Source organism: Labrus mixtus, chromosome 24 (genome assembly GCF_963584025.1).
Source record: "Labrus mixtus chromosome 24, fLabMix1.1, whole genome shotgun sequence".
Lineage (NCBI taxonomy): Eukaryota > Metazoa > Chordata > Actinopteri > Labriformes > Labridae > Labrus > Labrus mixtus.
In genome coordinates, this window is record NC_083635.1 from 13,802,867 (window position 1) to 13,825,843 (window position 22,977).

At 46.8% G+C, this 22,977-nt stretch overlaps 1 protein-coding gene across 1 annotated transcript; it reads right to left on the reverse strand.

Moving 5' to 3' along the window:
- Window positions 1–228: 228 nt before the first annotated feature.
- On the reverse strand, window positions 229–21,710 carry impg2b (interphotoreceptor matrix proteoglycan 2b). The gene is made up of 21 exons (XM_061032688.1): window positions 20,708–21,710; window positions 17,764–17,961; window positions 16,610–16,776; window positions 16,437–16,465; window positions 15,664–15,696; window positions 15,020–15,069; window positions 12,676–14,813; window positions 11,346–11,507; window positions 9,950–10,008; window positions 9,845–9,865; window positions 8,970–9,211; window positions 8,629–8,690; window positions 8,327–8,552; window positions 6,706–8,237; window positions 6,415–6,634; window positions 4,786–4,996; window positions 4,420–4,608; window positions 4,115–4,316; window positions 3,446–3,525; window positions 2,631–2,696; window positions 229–2,418 (listed from the first exon to the last, which is right to left on the reverse strand). The coding sequence occupies exons 1-20, from the start codon at window positions 20,784–20,786 to the stop codon at window positions 2,663–2,665; spliced, it is 5,934 nt and encodes a 1,977-aa protein (XP_060888671.1). The 5' UTR covers window positions 20,787–21,710; the 3' UTR covers window positions 229–2,418; window positions 2,631–2,662.
- Between the last annotated feature and the right edge of the window lie 1,267 nt (window positions 21,711–22,977).

Below are 22,977 nucleotides of genomic sequence, written 5' to 3' on the forward strand. Positions count from 1 at the left end.
TACAGACCAACACGACAACAGGAAGCACCGAGCGGACAGAAGGCAGAGAAGAATAACAAGACTGGGAATGTTTTATAAACGAGTCAAATATGAATCAAACAAAGACTGCTATCTTTACCCGTCCTGTCAGATACTATTGCATCATCAAACACAATGGTCAATCACATCCTGTTACATATACGAGAGCACTTAATCAGCATTAAAGAAACCACATTAAGCTGCTTGAAATCCTATTTATCAGATTTATCTTCATCAAGACAAGTTAACATTCAATCCTGTCTGCACGCCAAATAAGTCCACCCTTACACTACATTATTACAGGAAACCCTCCTATAATATCTCTTGTTATGCAGACGATACTCAGTTATATTTATCAGTTCATTCAGTCTGTTATAAACAGGAAACCCTCCTATAATATCTCTTGTTATGCAGATGATACTCAGTTATATTTATCAGTTCATTCAGTCTGTTATATAAACAGGAAACCCTCCTATAATATTTCTTGTTATGCAGACGATACTCAGTTATATTTATCAGTTCATTCACTGTTATATAAACAGGAAACCCTCCTATAATATCTCTTGTTATGCAGACGATACTCAGTTATATTTATCAGTTCATTCAGTCTGTTATAAACAGGAAACCCTCCTATAATATCTCTTGTTATGCAGATGATACTCAGTTATATTTATCAGTTCATTCAGTCTGTTATATAAACAGGAAACCCTCCTATAATATTTCTTGTTATGCAGACGATACTCAGTTATATTTATCAGTTCATTCACTCTGTTATATAAACAGGAAACCCTCCTATAATATCTCTTGTTATGCAGATGATACTCAGTTATATTTATCAGTTCATTCAGTCTGTTATATAAACAGGAAACCCTCCTTTAATATCTCTTGTTACGCAGATGATACTCAGTTATATCCATCACAGATGAAACCAATCAGATCACTGGGAAAGTCAGGATGATAGTGTAAAAAATAATGTTATTTTATTTTAGAAAAATGCGACTGTCACTCACACGTCATCAGTTCTTGTTATTGTCTCGTTGTTGAAATTAAACATAAAAAATAAAAAAAACACGACAATAAAGGAAGAGAGAGCCCTGGCCTGCACACAGACATATAGAACAGAATAGAATAGGATAGAAATGTATGAATACATCAATCATTTGATTTGACCATTATTGACAGACGGGCATGTTTTAGGGAGAGAGACGTCTGATTATGTCAAAACCAGGGGGGAGGGGTCTAAAAAACAGAATAAAAACAGCATCTAAACATAGAACAACAAATATCAGCTGTCTGTCTACTGGAATATTAATCTACAATCAGGATGGTTGAGTTTAAAATATTCAAGTTAAAGAGACAAAGGAATAAAAATAGTGTTTTTTTATTGGCTGTAAATAAAGTTTGATTTTGGGTTCTGATTCATCCGTTACATGGCTTCTTGGTCTGAACCAGGTTAGCATGAGGGTTAAAATCTGGAGATCAAAGAGATAAGATCATACTTGTGGTAAGGACTAACATTAACAACATAATATTTAGTGGAAACAAAACACTTCAAGCTCAAACATTTGACCCTTTAATGGAAGCAGCTCATGAAAAGAATCTTCCCAGATGATCTGTCAATCATGAAACAGACAACATGACGCCTCTGTGTTGGGTAGCACCAAACATTCGTACGAATCCACCTCAAATGTCTTGTTAGTGGTCAGAAGAGTGAAAGTATTAATGATGTTGCTTTACAGGTTTCTGTGGCTAACTGTTAGCACCCATAGGAGTTCCTTGTTTGATGACCACAGCTGATAGGTAGATCGTACGTATTTAACACTGACAGGCTACACATGTGCTATCATGAGCTAACACTCCAGCTCTGACTGATAAATGTAAACATTGATGTGAAGGAGGCGGAGCCCTGCATGTCTGTCAGCTGCTGATTGGTGGATATAATCTCTGAGTTTCTGCACGTGTCCCAAAGAAGCTAACAAAGCGATGAAGGCACAGTGAGGAGGAGCGCTGTCTGCTGTGAGCGGCCCCGGGAACAACGAGTAGGAAAATGTAGAACGGGAAAATATGAACCAACAACAGAGATCCCTCACAGGATCGTCCAGAGACACATCATCAGCAACAAACCTTCAGCAGAGAGGAGTTTCATACCACAGAGGAGGTCAAAGGTCAGACAGAGGTACTCAGCAGTAGGTGAGTGTTTACAGGTGGAAATCACAGGTAAAGGGAAGAGGTGGAGGCGGTCGTGCAGAGGTCAGAGTTCAGCGTGAAAACAGGCTCAAAATGTCCAAAGAAAAGAAACTCCCAAAAGTCCTACAGTGTCGTCACCTTCACCTCCAGCCGAGTGGATCTGGAGTGTTGAGGCCTCCTCCTCCTCCAGGGGTCAAAGGTGAAGGCAGGATTCTGTAGACACACAGGTGAGGGTCAGAAGCATCATCACAACACACCTTCAGTCAGACAACACAGCTCCCAGAGCATCATGGGAGAAATGTGGTTGATGATTTTTAAAAGCTTCAGAGTCCATATCAACATCTGCTGAGGCTCATGGGATGTGTAGTGTGCTGAGAGTTTAACATGTGGAATAAATCAACAGAAATGGAACCTGACACTCGTACCTGGAGCTGGGCGACTCGGGGGGGGGGGCTGTTTATGTGGTCGAGCTTCCTCTCCTCTCCAGGAATCTGCTCCACAAAACATAGAATATCACATTAGTGTGGGGGCTTTTGGCTGGCAGAGAAGTGGTCCGGACTGAGGACGTCCAAACCTCAAAGAGAGGCAGAAACTAAACAAAGGATGATCCCAACATAAACAGACGAGTGGAAAGAGGACGGAGCCTTCCTGTTTGTGTTTCTGCACATCATTTGTTTGGTGATCTGATGCTGCGCGGGCAGCCTCTCCAAACCTCGGAGCTATTTTTAACACTTCCCTTCAGTTTGTTTAAGACAGACTGTGGTCTGGTCTGACTGTCAGATCCACACGAGCCCTTCTGTTACACATCCACTTATCGATAACTTTCTAAGAGTCCACATCGTCTTCCTGGAAACAGACGAGTCGGCTTTAAATTAAAAACAGGCCGTCTGTCGGTCTCGGGTCTGAGGAGGTTTTTCTTTAACAGGTGGAGGTGTCGTCTGAGACCTGGCTCACCTCTCGGCTTTAGACCCCCCACAGACAGTCGATAATCCCCACACAGCTCAGAGAGAGAGAGGGACAATCTGATTGGTCAGCGAGCAGGAAGAAAAGGCTCCTTGCTGTCTATGGAAGCCTGTCAGTGTCAGGATGAATGAAATCAGAGCGTTTCATGATTTCATGTTTGACACTTTGTATTTGTTTCATATTGTCAGCTAACTTAATTATTGAAGTATTTTAAATACTAATGAATCTAAAAGTCTTTCCTGATCCTCCTCCTTCTGACCAGCTTTCAAACACTCACACTTGAGTCTGTCGCACAAAGTGGGCAAAGTGCTGATCTCTGGAGCACAGCTCGATGATCCTCAGACGCTCCTGGATCTCCTGCAGAGAAAACAAAAACATGTTTATGTCACTCCAGCTGCAAGGTTGCGAGATAAACCATGAATGAAGAGGAGGAGGAGCTAAAAATACTGCAAACCTCCGGCTAAGCCAACAAAAATGTCACAACACTCGACCCATAGTCAAGAGGAATTTACTGAGGGTCAGACAAACAACACACAAACAACAACAATCTGCAGACAGAGACGAGAAAGTGAAGAAGGAGAGACACTAAACACTGAACGTACATGAAAACATGTCAACAAATTAAACACAGCTTCCTCCTTCCACATGTCTGACAATGTTCACTTTCAAATATGGCTGACTTCATTTGAATATACAAACTATCTAAAGGTTTCTGCATGAAGGACGGGTACCATCAGGACCAGAGACGGGACAGATATGGAACATTACTCCTGTATGCAGACGACTCTCTGCTCTATGTCAACAATCACTTATTCTTCTTCTTCTTCTCTCTAATGAATGTTTGTCAGACAGATATGGAACATTACTCCTGTATGCAGACGACTCTCTGCTCTATGTCAACAATCACTTATTCTTCTTCTTCTTCTCTCTAATGAATGTGTGTTACCTCTTTACTGAGCGTGGTGTTCTGGTAGATTTGTTGAATCTCCTCACTGCTCAGGTCTTTCATGACGTCGGTGCTGACCGAGCTGCTGAACTGCAGCGCCTCATCGTCATAGCGACGGTAGTACTGAGCGGAGACTTGGTCGCTCTCAAACATGGGGTTAAACTTGGTGGCTCGCTCCAGTGTGGGCACACTGTCGCCGCGTCTGAAACAGACACACACTCATGTTGAACACATCATCATCAGACCAGCTCAGGTCTTCATTCTTTAAAATGTGAATAAATCAATCAGGTGAGTGTGATGCTGACCTCAGCGGGTCCTCGCTGTCCTCGCCGTCGTACTGCTCTCGCAGCGTCCGGGCCAGGAAGAAGATGATTCCTCCGGCCACCAGCAGGAACCCGACCACCGAGACGATGGCGATGCCGACCACCAGCGGCTCAGAAACGTACTCCTCACAGTGTTCACCACGGTACCACCAGTTCTCCCCAACACGACACCTGAAACAGAAGACACAGGTTGGAGTCCCGGAGTCAGCGCCGACAGGAAGTCAAGCAGTAAGCTCTCAGTCCTGAAGGTGTCGTTGAGCGACTGCAGGGTTCTTCTTCCTCCCCAACGCACAGTGATCATGAGAAACACTCCTCTATGTACCTTTAAGAACAGAAGGCTCCTCCTACCTGCAGATGGCGCCCTTGCCTGTGATGATGTCACACTTGCCGTCGTTGAGGCAGAAGTCGCTCTGCACCTCGCAGACGCTCTGACACGGCAGGCCGTCCACACTTAGGTACCCGGGGTCACAGACACACTCAGCCTCCCCTGACCACTGATTGACCATACACCTGGAAAACTCGTTACACGCCTGGAACTTACACGGGTCGGCCCGATCACCTGAGGTCAGCATGGAAACAGAAGAAGAAGAAGAAGAGGAGATTCAGTAAGGGCGGGGCTAGCTGTGACTGAGTGTAACCATGGCAACCTAAAAAAGTATTGTTCCATGTTTTGTGTTAAGAAGCTCTAGCTCCGCCCTCTTGTCCATATATGGTCATATCCCTGCTCTGAATGAATCAGCTTTACCAGCTGTTCCTCCTCCTGATCAGCAGGTCAGCTCAGGTGCTCCATCAGGTGATCAGGACGCCTCCTGGACACCTTCCTTTATCCAACTAGGACAAGACTACAGCTCCTACATGCCATCTGTCCTGAGGACTCCATACAGACCCACATCAGACCCTAACCCCCTAAAGGTCAAAGGTCAACTTTCTGATCTCAGTCCATCAGAATAAAAAAAAGAGAGGGAGAGTCAGCTGATTGTCAGGAGCTCCTCTGATTGGCTCAGAGAGACTCAGAGAGAGGCTCCTGTTCAAATAGATAAAGATATAAAAAGAGTGAATCCACCTCCAATCAGACGGCATGTTGGCTCAACTCTCTGAGAGTCAGTGAGTGCTGCTGCTCACGTTCCTGCCAGGCAGATAATCCAGGTATTAGTTCAGACACATACACACACACACACACAGACACACACACACACACACACACACACAGACACACAGACACACACAGACACACACACAGACACAGACACACACACACACACACAGACACAGACACACACACACACACACACACACACACACACACACACAGACACACAGACACACACACACACAGACACACACACACACACACAGACACAGACACACACACACACACACACACACAGACACACACACACAGACACACAGACACACACACACACACACACACACACAGACACACACACAGACACACACACACAGACACACACACACACACACACAGAGACACACACACACAGTCAAATAATCTCTGTTTGCAGATAAAAACATGAACAGGATTAAGCTGTGAGCCTTCACAGGAAGCTTCATCGTCTTCACTTCCTGTTTGGAGTTCTGCTTCACATGAAGTGTTTTTTTAAAGGTCATCACTGAGACACAGGATGGAGGGTTAGGGTCCTCTCTCCTCCCCAGGGTGAGAGAGAGGGGGGCAAGTGACACGTGGGAAAGGACCTGAACCTGGACCGCCCACCTGGAGGACCACAGACTCTGCCCATGAGGCGCACACACTAACCACTAAGCCACCAGCTGAGTTAACTGAAAACTTTCTATGCAACGTGCTGTCACGTCTTCAACATGTGTCACACAGATGAGCGCTCGCTGCTAACACGTGTCACATAAACAGCGTCCCCTCGGACGCCGTGTGAACAGACTCTGACTTCCTGTTTCACTGCTCTTTGGCTTCTCTTCCTCTCCTGATGAGTTTAAACGTCCTACCTGACTCCACATCCAGAGAGTACTTGTCGATGGCGAGGTTCATGGTCTGGTAGGCCGTGTTAGCGAAGTCCTCCAGGATGAGGTAGACCACGTTGGTGACCCCACTGGAGACCGGTTTACCGAACCTCATCCTGCTGTTGACCACGATGCTGCCGTTCCTGAAGTTCAGGATCTCCAGGTTCTGGAAGTTGTTGAGGTTGGACTGAAGGTAGGGGACGAGCTGAGGACAGAGAGGTCGTGTTAAAACACTTTGAATCTTTTTGTTTTGTTTTCACTCAGATCGTTTCTCACCAGCTGGAGGAAGCGTTGCTCCAGAGCTTTGTACTCAGACGAGCTTTTGTTGAAAAGGTCCATGGAGAATGCCATGTTGGTCACACGGAGCCTGAAGAACACCATCAGGTCTCTGCCGGCGGGCGGGGTCGGTACTGCCATGGCGTAGCCTTCAGATCCCTGAGTCCCACTGGAGAAGCCGCTGCTGTCGCTCTCCGTCGCCCCCCCGACGCCGTACGGGAACACGTCGAAGCTGACGTCGATGGCGGGCATGTCGGGATAATCAAAGTCCATCGGGTGGATTCTGGTGTGGTTGACTCTCTGAGTAGAAGACGTTTGGAGAATCTCGTTATCTGACTCAGTTTCAGGAGAATCTGTCACCATGGTAACCAGATCATGGTCCCTCACACCTGGTGACTCAGGAGAATCTTCAGGGTCGTTTGTGATCAAAAGAGGGAGGTCTGTGATTGGACGACTGACTGGGACTCTGTCGTTGTCCTCGTGGTTTGGGGGATCTTGGTGAACCAGGTCCTCGTCCTCTGGAGCCGCATCAGACACTCGAGTGAAAGGTGAGTCCTTTTCAGGCGAGTGTTCGACGCCGTGGTCTAAACCGACAGAGGACACGAGGGGCGGAGCAGCAGTTGTCATGGTGACCACAATGACCTCATCCTCCATTAAGTCCTGGTCCTGGATGAGCGTTGGACCTGGAGTCGTCTCAGGATCAGAGACTCCGATGTGCTGCTCGTCCAAAACCTCCACCTCGTTGTGGTCCTCAGACTCTGGTCTGTCCGGTGTTTGTTCAGGGACAAGGTCTGGACTAGAGTCAGAAGGAGGATCTGTTTCCTCTTCAGGAACATCTTTCTCCTCTGTAGACTCTCCTGCTAACAGAAGCTCTGCTGGTGCCCCCTCAGTGGGATCTGCATAAACAGGAGTCTCAGGAGTCCAGAATTCAGGTTCAGGATCCTCAGTGATCCCGGGTGTCTCTGGTCCTAAAAGAGAGTAGTCGTCATAGATACCAGACGCCTCCACAGGCTGCACTGATGCCATGGTTCCTTCAGGTGAGAACACCGGGGCCTCAGTGGTTGTAGAGTATCGAGGGGCAGTGCTGATGTGGGGTGTAATCAGAACCTGGTTCAGGTCCAGTTTGGCAAAGCCCTGGTCTGGCACAGACTCCTTTAAAACAGGAAGTGATGTCTGCAGAGGTGGAGTCACAAAATCCTCCTCCTCATTGGTTAGAGGCTCTGACCCAGCAGCCTCCAGGTCCTTGGTCTCCTCCAGGTCCTCGGTCTCCTCCAGGTCTGGGGGTGGGATCACCTCCAGGCTGCCGTCGCCGTCGTCCTCAGAGAGTTCAGAGGCCTCTGCAGCACGCCACGACCACACATCAGATCCTGGGCCATCTCCAGAGAAACCAGAGCCTGATCCCTGGTCCACCTCAGAGTCTGGTTTAACCAGCAGAGGGGGGGCGGCAGGACTCAGCATGTGGTCCCCGTGGGGGTGTTGGTCCTCTGCAGCGTTGTTGAGGAGGAAGCCTTCATCTTCAACATTCACAGGATCTGAAAACCAATCAGAAGACGGAGATGAACGCCTGAGAGAGCAGAAGAAGAAGAAGATCCATGACATCATCAGCCAATCACAGACTCACGCTCTGGAGCCGCCGCCTCCAGGTCCACGCTCTGCTCGCCGGCAGTGGGAGGAACCGTGCTCTCGTCAAACATGAAGACATCATTCTCGCTGACCTCCACGCTTGGAACACCTTTCCACGGGTCCAAGGGATCAAACAGGAAGTCCTCTTTCTTCAGGAAGACTGGGCTGCTGTCGGGCTCGTGACTCGGAGCGTCAGGAGGGCGCTCTGCAGCGAGGACGTTATCCTGAACGACCAATCACATGTTAGAGACAGTGACGCACGGCGTGGAGGTGAATGAATGAACATGAGATCAAACTCACCATGTTGTTGTGGGCGTGGTCAGTCCGGCTGGTCGGTTTCACATCAGGTAACAAGTTCTCCACTGCAGAGAGAGTCACCATCACTTACTGCTCTATGACATCATCACTTACTGCTCTATGACATCATCACTTACTGCTCTATGACATCATCACCTACTGCTCTATGACATCATCACTTACTGCTCTATGACATCATCACCTACTGCTCTATGACATCATCACTTACTGCTCTATGACATCATCACTTACTGCTCTATGACATCATCACGTACTGCTCTATGACATCATCACGTACTGCTCTATGACATCATCACGTACTGCTCTATGACATCATCACGTACCGTTCTCCTCCTGCGCCCCCAGGCTGCTGTTGCTCATGAAGTTGTCTTTGTGCAGCGCCTCAGTGATGTAGTTCCTGAAGTCGGTGATGGTGTAGACCACGGTGGGCTGCTCGGGGGCCGTGGGGTAGTTCTTCTCCACCAGGGTATTCTGCAGAGAGATGAAGTCTAACGTGTCGTTGGCGACGGCGCCACCGCCGTCCACCTCCAGAGTCAGAGCATAGTGAACCAGGACCACCAGACCCCTGAAAACAGGAGTCAGATCAAAACAGCAGCGCACTTTAAAAGGAGGGTAAGGATGCTTTCATCAGAACAGAGAGCATGCTGGATGTGACATCACTTCCTCCCTCACTTCCTGCTTCACCTCAGATCAACTGTTTCCCTCAAACTCTTTAGCAGCTGCTCGCTGCACAGTTCAGCTGAGTTAAAGCTCAGGATGCCAGGTTATCAGTGAGGGGGGAGAAGAGGGGTGAGGGGTTCCTGGAGAGAGAGCGGAGGGGGGGGGGGGGGGGGGGTGAGGACATTGAGCCTGTTGTATGCCTCTGACAGTAATCCTGCGGCGGCTGCAGGTGGCCGCAGAGCAGCGAGGGGCTGATCCCACTTAAGAGCTGAAGACGATTGTTAAAGACATTAGAGGGAAACTGGAGCAGCCGGGGACAGGTGAAAGGGGCTTTAAGGGGGGGGGGGGCAGTCTGGTGGAGGTGAGGAAATCCCTCCTAAGGACTTATTTACACATCACAAGGTACACCTGTGTGTGTGTGTGTTCTGATGTACACACACACACACACACACACACACACACACACACACACAGGTAGAGTTAAAGTGACAAACAACAGATGGCAGAGGCAGCAGCAGACAAACAGTTTCACACTCACCTCTCCAGGTCCTTCTGCGGCCTGACAACACAAATCAAAAGAATAATCAGACTTCCCATTGGACAGTCACATCAGGAGATCCTCACACACAAACTCTTGGTCTACCTGAACTCCAGGATTTGGACCTTCTTGAAGCCTGGCAGCCTCTCGAAGGCGTCTTCGACCTGGAGGGGAAAGAAAGGTGAAAAAGGTTGGATTAGGACTCCTGAGTCTGTTGATGTGTTGTCTTCTGCTTTCAGAGACTCGTCTAAGCCCCATCAACAACACGGGGTCGAGTGGGTTCAAAGACTTGGTCCTGCTGAAGACTCTGGACATTGTTGGGCTGCCTTGGCTGTCACGCCTCTTTAATGTTGCGACAGACCGGGCGGTAGTTTCCATTTTTAAAAAGGGGGGGCCGGAGAATCAGGGTACCTAAGCCTCTTGGGGAAAGTCTACTTTAGGGTCCTGGAGAGGAGGCTACAGGACCAACAGTTCTGATTGTGTGTCCTGGCCGTGGGACAGCAGACCCGCTCTTTACCCTCACAGGACCTCTGTGCAGCTCATCTCTTATGTTGTTCTTATAATAAATAATAAATGTCTCTGTTTATGGACTGTGCAGCTCATCTCTTGTATTTGGAATTAAAGAAACTTTTCTCTCTGCTGCAGCTCCTCTTAGTTTTTGTGCTATAGCCAAACTCCTGCTGTTTCTATTAGCCTTGTTATCCACTTCATATTCCCTCGTTAAAGCCCCTGACCCCGACTCTCTGACCATAAACTGACTCCCCGCGTCACTAACGGTGGAGCTGAGCCTGAAAAGCTCCCGATGGTTCGGGAACACCGGAGAGCTCGGGTTTCCTGGAATGGCTTGTTTTTCCAGCAGTTCAGTGAGTCACAGCTCTGAGTGTTCAGATCTGATGTGATCCAGGGATGACAAACTGAGACTTCCAGCGTGAAGAGAGTTAGCGGCTGAAAAACAGGACAGGCCTTTAAAGCAGAGTCAAGATCCTGAGCGATCATGGGAAGAAAGGCCAGCAGAGGCCAGCTGTGACGTCAGAGAGACAAGGAGCCGCTCTGTGAATCATCTGATCCTCCAAAACAACAACATGAACAACATGATCCTCTGGTTACTACATCCTGTGAGTTGCTACTGGACTTTCTTTCGTAGTTAGAGTGACTCAGCTCCGTCAGCCCCCCTGCAGCAAGATCGAGCGCTTTGTAAAAACATTCAAATGGTTAAGATTCAAACTTTTTTTTCGTATTATTCGAGGCATTTTACCTCAGTCTGTTAGCTCTGTGCATCTTTAAACTTAGCATATGCTAAAGTGTTAGCTCTGTGCATCTCTAAACTTAGCATATGCTAAAGTGTTAGCTCTGTGCATCTCTAAACTTAGCATAGGCTAAAGTGTTAGCTCTGTGCATCTTTAAACTTAGCATAGGCTAAAGTGTTAGCTCTGTGCATCAGACTCAGTAAAATGGTGAAAAGCTTTACAATGAGGGTGCAGATGGTCTCAGACTGTCTCACCCTGCGTGTGAAGTGTCTGGCTAGCTGCTGGTACTGGAAGCTGCCTGGGTCTCTCAGGGCGTCGTGGTATGTTTCTCCTCTCAGCTTGATGCTCAGGTCCACCACGTGGTCCTTCAGAAGTCGAGGGGGCCACAGCATGGTGTTGTCGATCTCGTTTCCAATCTGAAGGGACAAACAGGTCTACGTTAGGTTCTGATAGGTCAACTTTAGGTTCTGTTAGGTCTACTTTAGGTCCTGATAGGTCTACATTAGGCTCTGATAGGTCTACCTTAGGTTCTGTTAAGTCTACTTTAGGTTCTGATAGGTCTACTTTAGGTTCTGATAGGTCTACATTAGGTTCTGGTAAGTCTACTTTAGGTTCTGATAGGTCTTTGTTAGGCTCTGATAGGTCTACTTTAGGTTCTGGTAGGTTACTTTAGGTTCTGGTAGGTCTACATTAGGTTCTGGTAGGTCTACTTTAGGTTCTGATAGGTCTACTTTAGGTTCTGGTAGGTCTACTTTAGGTCCTAATAGGTCTACATTAGGCTCTGATAGGTCTACATTAGGCTCTGATAGGTCTACCTTAGGTTCTGTTAAGTCTACTTTAGGTTCTGATAGGTCTACTTTAGGTTCTGATAGGTCTACATTAGGTTCTGATAGGTCTACATTAGGTTCTGGTAAGTCTACTTTAGGTTCTGATAGGTCTTTGTTAGGCTCTGATAGGTCTACTTTAGGTTCTGATAGGTCTACCTTAGGCTCTGATAGGTCTACTTTAGGTTCTGGTAGGTCTACTTTAGGTTCTGGTAGGTCTACATTAGGTTCTGGTAGATCTACCTTAGGCTCTGATAGGTCTACATTAGGTTCTGGTAGGTCTACCTTAGGTTCTGGTTAGTCTACTTTAGATTCTGGTAGGTCTACTTTAGGTTCTGATAGGTCTACATTAGGTTCTGATAGGTCTACATTAGGTTCTGGTAAGTCTACTTTAGGTTCTGATAGGTCTACATTAGGCTCTGATAGGTCTACCTTAGGTTCTGTTAAGTCTACTTTAGGTTCTGATAGGTCTACATTAGGCTCTGATAGGTCTACCTTAGGTTCTGTTAAGTCTACTTTAGGTTCTGATAGGTCTACACTAGGTTCTGATAGGTCTACTTTAGGTTCTGATAGGTCTTTGTTAGGCTCTGATAGGTCTACTTTAGGTTCTGATAGGTCTACCTTAGGCTCTGATAGGTCTACTTTAGGTTCTGGTAGGTCTACCTTAGGCTCTGATAGGTCTACTTTAGATTCTGCTAGGTCTACTTTAGGTTCTGGTAGGTCTACATTAGGACTGGTTTCTATGACTGGTCTTGCTTACAGAGCTGGCTGTCTCTTGCTCCAGTCCAAAGCCGTTGTTTCCCAGTAAGTCTTGGTCCACCTCGTCGGTCAGCTCAGGGTTGCTGGCATCGTCCTCCACGATGTTCCTGGTGGTCAGCTCCTCAGAGACCCCGGGGGTGGGCTCTTCTGGTAGGGCATCCGGAGTGACTTCATGAAGAGACGCGTCGTCTGTAGGAGCCTCGGTCAGGATCTCGTTATCGTCATCAGAAGAGATGCTCTCTGAGACAACATGGACACTTTGCACTCCACCTTCATCAGATGTGACCTCCTGGACAGGTTCAGCTCCTCCCACATCGGTCTCTGGATCAACACGAGTCCTGTCTTCACTTGGAGCCTGGGAGAACCATTCAGCTTCCTGTGTTGGCTCCTCCTCGCTGCTCTCTGGTGGTAGTACTTCCTCTGAGGGTTCTGGATGTTCCAGCTTTACCTGTGGTTCAGGTGTTTCCTCCTCCTCAGTCTCAGGAAGTAATCCCTCTGAGTCCTCAGGAACCACTATGACGACTGGGGTGAGGTCTTCATCAGACTCTGGATGAGTCTCTGGGATGAAAACTTCGGCTGCATCTGGTTTGAAACTTTCTACTTCCTGGGATTTCTCCTCAGATGGTACGGCAGAATCTGCTTTCTCCTCATTGGTCAAAACTTCTGGTTCATCTGTGTGTTCTGTCTCTGTTGGAGGTTCTCTCACATGTTCTGTTTCAGGTTCTGGTTCTTTCGGCTCCACAGTCTCTACAGTCTCTCCTTCAGACTCTGGTTCTGTAACCGCCTCCTCTGCAGGTTCAGTAACATCCACTCCCTCTTCTTCTTCAGGTTCTCCTGGCGTCTCAGCTGGTTCTCCTCCTTCAGTGGGTTCTCCTGGTGTCTCAGCTGGTTCTCCTCCTTCAGTGGGTTCTCCTGGTGTCTCAGTTGGTTCTCCTCCTTCAGTGGGTTCTCCTGGAGTCTCAGCTGATTCTACTCCTTCAGTGGGTTCTCCTGGTGTCTCAGCTGGTTCTACTCCTTCAGTGAGTTCTCCTGGAGTCTCAGCTGGTTCTACTCCTTCAGTGGGTTCTCCTGGAGTCTCAGCTGATTCTACTCCTTCAGTGGGTTCTCCTGGTGTCTCAGCTGGTTCTACTCCTTCAGTGGGTTCTCCTGGAGTCTCAGCTGATTCTACTCCTTCAGTGGGTTCTCCTGTTGTCTCAGTGGGTTCTCCTGGAGTCTCAGTTGATTCTACTCCTTCAGTGGGTTCTCCTGGAGTCTCAGCTGATTCTACTCCTTCAGTGGGATCTCCTGGTGTCTCAGCAGGTTCTACTCCTTCAGTGGGTTCTCCTGGTGTCTCTGCTGGTTCTCCTGGTGTCTCAGCTGGTTCTCCTACCTCTGCTGGTTCTCCTGGTGTCTCAGCTGGTTCTACTCCTTCAGTGGGTTCTCCTGGAGCCTGCTTGGTCTCGTCTGTGTCGTCAGCTGGTGTTAGCGGTCCTTCATAAGTGATTACTGTTTCTTGAAGAGGTTCTTCTTCTTCTTCTTCTTCTTCTTCTTCTTCCATGTCCTCCTCTGCCGTCTCATCAATGACATTCTCATCCAGCTGGTCCACATCAGTCACTGTCGTCTCTTCAGCAGCTTCAGAAACATCTGATTGGTCCTCCTGTTTCCCAGAGGTCTGACCATCTTCAGCTCGCTCCTCGGTCCACAGCTTGGTCACGCCTTCAGCTGGAGCTTCAGCAGCAGGTTTGGGAGACACCGGCTGACCTGACACTGCAGCTGTGACCGACTCAGAATCAGGGAATCTGGTGGGTTTAAGAAGAACCACCACAGCAGCTTGAGTGACAACCTCTTTCACAGCGACCTCTGATGGAGGCTCCTCCCCTTCAGGAGTTGCTTCCTTGATCCCATCAGGACTCAGAACCCCCACATCTTCAGGGACCATCCCTTCGTACACTGAAACCTTGTCGTCTGATGTTTCTGGGACTCTTATGTCTCCCTCCTCTTCCTCCATGACCACGACAGAGCCGACGGCGGCCGCAGGAACAGCGGTCAGATCTACGGGTTCATCAGGAGACGATGTTATTGGTCCTTCAGATGGAGAGAAGGGCGGAGTCCAAGCTGTCAGGCCAAAGCCTGGAGGAAGGTCCAAGATCTCTTCTTCCCCTTAAAAGAAAGACAAAGACAAATTCACTTCAAGGGACAGGAAGTAGCTCGAAGGAGGCGCGTGATGCAGTGTGAAGGGTCACTCAGGTCACCATGTGGTGGATTCTGAAGCTTCAGTGTTTATCCAGCTCTGCATGGGTCTGTAAACATTTCTGTGTTCTAACCTCTCCAATATTGATCCTAGTTTGAGTGTCAGGTGTGTTTACCTGCTTCACTTAGAGCTCCTCCTCTCGTGTCTTCAGTTTGTGTTTCAGAGCTGCAGGACAGAAAACACAAAGTTTCCACATCATGACATCATACAGGTGTGCACATGTGATGATCAGGAACACCTGCTCAGGTGTACAAAGCTTCTTTTAAAGGGGAACTTTCATCAGTAAATAGACATCTGATGTTCCCCTTTACAATGCAGCTGCAGACAAACCACAGCACCGCGAGAAGCAAGCAAACCAACAAACAAACAAACAAGCAAGCAAACAAACAAGCAAACAAACAAGCAAACAAACAAACAAGCAAGCAAACAAACAAACAAACAAACAAGCAAACAAACAAGCAAGCAAACAAACAAACAAGCAAGCAAGCAAACAAACAAACAAGCAAGCAAACAAACAAACAAGCAAACAAACAAACAAGCAAACAAACTAGCAAACAAACAAATAAGCAAACAAACAAGCAAACAAACAAACAAACAAACAAACAAACAAACAACAAACAAACAAACAACAAACAAGCCAGCGGTAAACACAAACACTGACGGTGCACCTCCTCTTCTAACTGGTGAAATGAAAGCTAAATGTCTTGTGTGTGGATGTGTTTGTGCTCTGACTCCAGGTCAGCTGCTCAGGTGAGTTACCTGCATGGAGGCGGGCCTGAGGTGATGGGCACACTGCAGCAGGTGATAGAACACAGCACAGGGGGTGTGGTTACACATTGAACACGGTAGAGTTAATACTGAACGAGGTTGTTCAGGTGTCAACAGGTAGAGTGATCATGTGATCATGTGTCCGTCTGATAATGTGACCGTGTGATCATGTGATCACGTGACCATGTGATAATGTGATCATGTGACTGTGTGATAATGTGATCATGTGACCATGTGATCATGTGACCGTGAGATCATGTGATCGTGTGATAATGTGATCATGTGACCGTGAGATCATGTGATAATGTGACCGTGTGATAATGTGACCGTGTGATCATGTGACCATGTGACCGTGTGATCATGTGACCATGTGATAATGTGATCATGTGACCGTGTGATAATGTGATCATGTGACTGTGTGATAATGTGACCATATGATAATGTGACCGTGTGATCATGTGACCATGTGATCATGTGATAATGTGATCATGTGACCGTGAGATCATGTGACCGTGAGATCATGTGATAATGTGATCATGTGACCGTCAGATCATGTGACCGTGAGATCATGTGACCGTGAGATCATGTGACCATGTGATCATGTGACCATGTGATAATGTGATCATGTGACCGTGAGATCATGTGACAATGTGATAATGTGCTCATGTGATCATGTGCTGATGTGATCATGTGACAATGTGATAATGTGATCATGTGATCATGTGCTCATGTGACCATGTGACTGTAACAGAGTTTCCACTGACCTGCTCATCTCGGCCACCTTCCCCACTCTCTGAAACACACAAATGCAAAAACATGAGCACATCACACACACACACACACACACACATACACACACACACTCAGTCACACACACACACATGCAGAAACATGAGCACATCACACACACACAGAAAGGTCACACAGGTGTACTCACACTCCTAATGAGGTCAGCGTGCTCCTCTGATTGGCTGAAGAAGCTCCCGATGTCCATGGCGCTTATTGATCCGTCCATACAGCGACTCACCCAATCCTGATACTCATCACGCTCGGGGAGGCGGTCCCAAAAGATCTTATAGGCCTCCCACACGGTCTCCTGACACACTGAAATACACACACATTAATTACACACTGAAACACACACACACACACAGGTAACTGACACACTGAAACACACACACACACACAGGTAACTGACACACTGAAACACACACACACAGGTAACTGACACACTGAAACACACAGACAGGTAACTGACACACTGAAACACACACACACACACAGGTAACTGACACACTGAAACACACAGACAGGTAACTGACACACTGAAACACACACACACACACAGGTAACTGACACACTGAAACACACACACACACACAGGTAACTGACACACTGAAACACACAGACAGGTAACTGACACACTGAAACACACACACACACACAGGTAACTGACACACTGAAACACACACACACACACAGGTAACTGACACACTGAAACACACAGACAGGTAACTGACACACTGAAACACACACACACACACATTAATTACACACTGAAACACACACACACACACAAACACACAGGTAACTGACACACTGAAACACACACACAGGTAACTGACACACTGAAACACACACACAAACACACAGGTAACTGACACACTGAAACACACACACAGGTAACTGACACACTGAAACACACACACACACACACACACAGGTAACTGACACACTGAAACACACACACACACACACACACACACACAGGTAACTGACACACTGAAACACACACACACACACACAGGTAACTGACACACTGAAACACACACACACAGGTAACTGACACACTGAAACACACACACACACACACACACGTAACTGACACACTGAAACACACACAGACAGGAGAGGCAGGACGCCGTCAGAACAAGGCAGCGGTGTGCTGGCCCTTTAAGAAGGTGGTGTTAGTGCAGCTCTGACCTCCTGACAGCACGCTGACTGTAAGCTGGTTAGTCCATTTGGATCAAACACCTCCAGTGTTACCAAGACAACCAGGAAGCAGAGAGGAAGTGAAAGAATCGCACGTACCTCTCAGGTGGAAGTAGTTGAGGTGGTTGGCGACCGCCTGGTCCACGGTCTCCTGAGTGCACATCTTGACTCCGCTGGGAAACAGAACGTCTCGTTTCCTACGAGATAACGCCGTGTGGCGTCGGTAAAGAAGCTGATCGGAGTCTGACAAAAGTTTAGACCGCTCCTCCAAATCCACCATCCAATCACCAGAGGCGTCTGGAGAAAACCAAAGATCAGAGACAATCACAAACGCACAACAATCACAATAACATACGCACAACAATCACAATAACATACGCACAACAATCACATACGCACAACAATCACAATAACATACGCACAACAATCACAATAACATACGCACAACAATCACAATCACATACGCACAACAATCACAATCACATACGCACAACAATCACATACGCACAACAATCACAATAACATACGCACAACAATCACAATAACATACGCACAACAATCACAATCACATACGCACAACAATCACAATCACAAACGCACAACAATCACATACGCACAACAATCACAATCACATACGCACAACAATCACAATAACATACGCACAACAATCACATACGCACAACAATCACATACGCACAACAATCACAATCACATACGCACAACAATCACAATCACATACGCACAACAATCACAATAACATACGCACAACAATCACATACGCACAACAATCACAATCACATACGCACAACAATCACAATCACATACGCACAACAATCACATACGCACAACAATCACAATAACATACGCACAACAATCACAATAACATACGCACAACAATCACAATCACATACGCACAACAATCACAATCACATACGCACAACAATCACATACGCACAACAATCACAATCACATACGCACAACAATCACAATAACATACGCACAACAATCACATACGCACAACAATCACATACGCACAACAATCACAATCACATACGCACAACAATCACAATAACATACGCACAACAATCACATACGCACAACAATCACAATCACATACGCACAACAATCACAATAACATACGCACAACAATCACATACGCACAACAATCACAATCACATACGCACAACAATCACATATGCACAACAATCACATACGTACAACAATCACAATCACATATGCACAACAATCACAATCACAATCACATACGCACAACAATCACATATGCACAACAATCACATACGTACAACAATCACAATAACATACGCACAACAATCACATACGCACAACAATCACAATCACATACGCACAACAATCACATACGCACAACAATCACATACGCACAACAATCACATACGCACAATAATCACATACGCACAACAATCACAATAACATATGCACAACAATCACATACGCACAACAATCACAATCACATACGCACAACAATCACATACGCACAACAATCACATACGCACAACAATCACATACGCACAATAATCACATACGCACAACAATCACAGAATGCTGCAGTACTTTTACTGTGACACTTGAATGCATCACAGCGAGAACGCTGCAGTACTTTTACTGTGACACTTGAATGCATCACAGCGAGAACGCTGCAGTACTTTTACTGTGACACTTGAATGCATCACAGCGAGAACGCTGCAGTACTTTTACTGTGACACTTGAATGCATCAAAGCGAGAACGCTGCAGTACTTTTACTTTGACACTTGAATGCATCACAGCGAGAACGCTGCAGTACTTTTACTGTGACACTTGAATGCATCACAGCGAGAATGCTGCAGTACTTTTACTGTGACACTTGAATGCATCACAGCGAGAATGCTGCAGTACTTTTACTTTGACACTTGAATGCATCACAGCGAGAATGCTGCAGTACTTTTACTTTGACACTTGAATGCATCACAGCAAGAATGCTGCAGTACTTTTACTTTGACACTTGAATGCATCACAGCGAGAATGCTGCAGTACTTTTACTTTGACACTTGAATGCATCACAGCGAGAATGCTGCAGTACATTTACTTTGACACTTGAATGCATCACAGCGAGAATGCTGCAGTACTTTTACTGTGACACTTGAATGCATCACAGCGAGAATGCTGCAGTACTTTTACTTTGACACTTGAATGCATCACAGCGAGAATGCTGCAGTACTTTTACTGTGACACTTGAATGCATCACAGCGAGAATGCTGCAGTACTTTTACTGTGACACTTGAATGCATCACAGCGAGAATGCTGCAGTACTTTTACTGTGACACTTGAATGCATCAAAGCGAGAATGCTGCAGTACTTTTACTGTGACACTTGAATGCATCACAGCGAGAATGCTGCAGTACTTTTACTGTGACACTTGAATGCATCACAGCGAGAATGCTGCAGTACTTTTACTGTGACACTTGAATGCATCACAGCGAGAATGCTGCAGTACTTTTACTTTGACACTTGAATGCATCACAGCGAGAATGCTGCAGTACTTTTACTTTGACACTTGAATGCATCAAAGCGAGAATGCTGCAGTACTTTTACTGTGACACTTGAATGCATCACAGCGAGAATGCTGCAGTACTTTTACTTTGACACTTGAATGCATCACAGCGAGAATGCTGCAGTACTTTTACTGTGACACTTGAATGCATCACAGCGAGAATGCTGCAGTACTTTTACTGTGACACTTGAATGCATCACAGCGAGAATGCTGCAGTACTTTTACTTTGACACTTGAATGCATCACAGCGAGAATGCTGCAGTACTTTTACTGTGACACTTGAATGCATCACAGCGAGAATGCTGCAGTACTTTTACTTTGGTAATTGAACAACAGGAAGTTGTTTAATTTAATTTGACTTTCCTACATTAATCTTTTTGACTCTTTGCAGCTGAATGACTCGTGTCTCTGAGTTCAACACGATAATGATTTAATGAATTGATTAATGAGTCATAATGACAGCGTCACACTCGTACCTGAGTCTGTGTAGATGTACGGTGACAGCAGCAGGGCCCCGAACGCCCACAGCACCATCCTCCCTCTCTCTCCTGACATTTCCTTGAAGATCTGTTGGTCCAGCAGCCAGACTCACTCAGTTTGACGTTCCTCGTCTTCAGCTCATCTGGCACGCCGTCTCACAGCCGTCCATCCAGCGCTCCACCTGCCATCACTTTTCAAACGGGTTAGGGTTAGATTCCTGTTCCAGGAGGGTGGACGATGGTCTTGACGAGGGGGGCCGTGCTGCTCCTCGCTCCCTCTCAGGTGAGCAGATGGGACTTTGGAGCTGTGGAGATTTTTTCTCTTTGCTTTAATCCTATTTGTTAAGCTGCTGGAGGATGCCTGTCGGGCCGCGGCGCAGGCTGCAGCGGGTCGCTGTCACAGAGGGAATCGAACACTCTGAAATAAAACACACTGAAAGAAACCTGAGAGAAACTTCACAGATTAACTTTTGATTAAATATCAATAGAGACCCGGTTTGAGTCCCACCTGTTTCTACCTGTGCTCTACTGCAGATACACAAGGGTTAATATCCCATGATTCACCGGGACAAGTGACGCTACTGGAGTCTGATCCAAAAACATGTCAGACTGATCAACGACCTGCAGCTTTGATTTCACATCCAATCAAACATGGAGGCGACCAAAGTCAGTGTTCAGAGATAAGAACCAATCAGAGGTATCGTTTCACTTCCTGTTATTCACAACGAGTGCAAACTGTCTGAAATGTACAAATATGTTGGAGACATTAGGAGAAGAGGGAGGAGCCAGAAATCAACCTGCCAATCAGTGGAGGTGATCCTGAGTGCATCATTTGATTGATGAGTATCAGAGTCAGAGTCGCTCATGATGGTCCAGGTGGTCCACACTGAGACTGGATTACCTGAGACACTCTGAGAGGTCACATGATGCTTTAAGAGGTCAAAGGTCACAGTGAAGCTGCCTTAAACTGGACTCCAGTGTTCCTTCACTCACACGTTGAATAAACACGGGACACTTCAAACACATCCACAAACATCAACACATCTCTAAAATATCTCTGATCATCTGTTTCTAATCAAGAAACTCAAGTTCTCTTTGAAGAGACTCGTCCAGACCGACCCCCCCCCCCCCCCCCCCCCCAATAGCCCCCATCTTTTATTGGATAAGCAGATTTAACAGGAACAAGGAGAGGAAGCAAGGAGAGGAAGCAAGGAGAGAAAAAGATGTGCCTCGTCTGAACCTTCATGTTTCACAGTTTGAGGTCTGACGTCCTGCAGAGAATCTGGATCACTGCTTCAGATTATTCTGACAATCCGGATGGAGGACTCAGAGTCCTAAATCAGTCTAATCCGAGCCTCCAATACGTCAGATTATCCCTCTGTGAGAGCACTCAGAGTACAACAAGATCAGGACCAGTACAGAGTCAGTACAGGACCAGAACAGGGTCAGTACAGGACCAGAACAGGGTTAGTACAGAGTCAGTACAGGACCAGAACAGGGTCAGTACAGGACCAGAACAGAGTCAGTACAGGACCAGTACAGAGTCAGTACAGGACCAGAACAGGGTCAGTACAGGACCAGAACAGAGTCAGTACAGTCAGTACAGGACCAGTACAGAGTCAGTACAGGACCAGAACAGGGTCAGTACAGGACCAGAACAGAGTCAGTACAGAGTCAGTACAGGACCAGTACAGAGTCAGTACAGGACCAGAACAGAGTCAGTACAGAGTCAGTACAGGACCAGTACAGAGTCAGAACAGAGTCAGAACAGAGTCAGTACAGAACCAATACAGAGTCAGTACAGGACCAGAACAGTATCAGTACAGGACCAGAACAGAGTCAGTACAGGACCAGTACAGAGTCAGTACAGGACCAGAACAGAATCAGTACAGAACCAGTACAGAGTCAGTACAGAGTCAGTACAGGACCAGTACAGAGTCAGTACAGGACCAGAACAGAATCAGTACAGAACCAATACAGAGTCAGTACAGAGTCAGTACAGAGTCAGTACAGAGTCAGTACAGGACCAGAACAGAGTCAGTACAGAGTCAGTACAGGACCAGAAAAGAGTCAGTACAGGACCAGAACAGAGTCAGTACAGAGTCAGTACAGGACCAGAACAGGGTTAGTACAGAGTCAGTACAGGACCAGAACAGGGTCAGTACAGGACCAGAACAGAGTCAGTACAGGACCAGTACAGAGTCAGTACAGGACCAGAACAGGGTCAGTACAGGACCAGAACAGAGTCAGTACAGTCAGTACAGGAC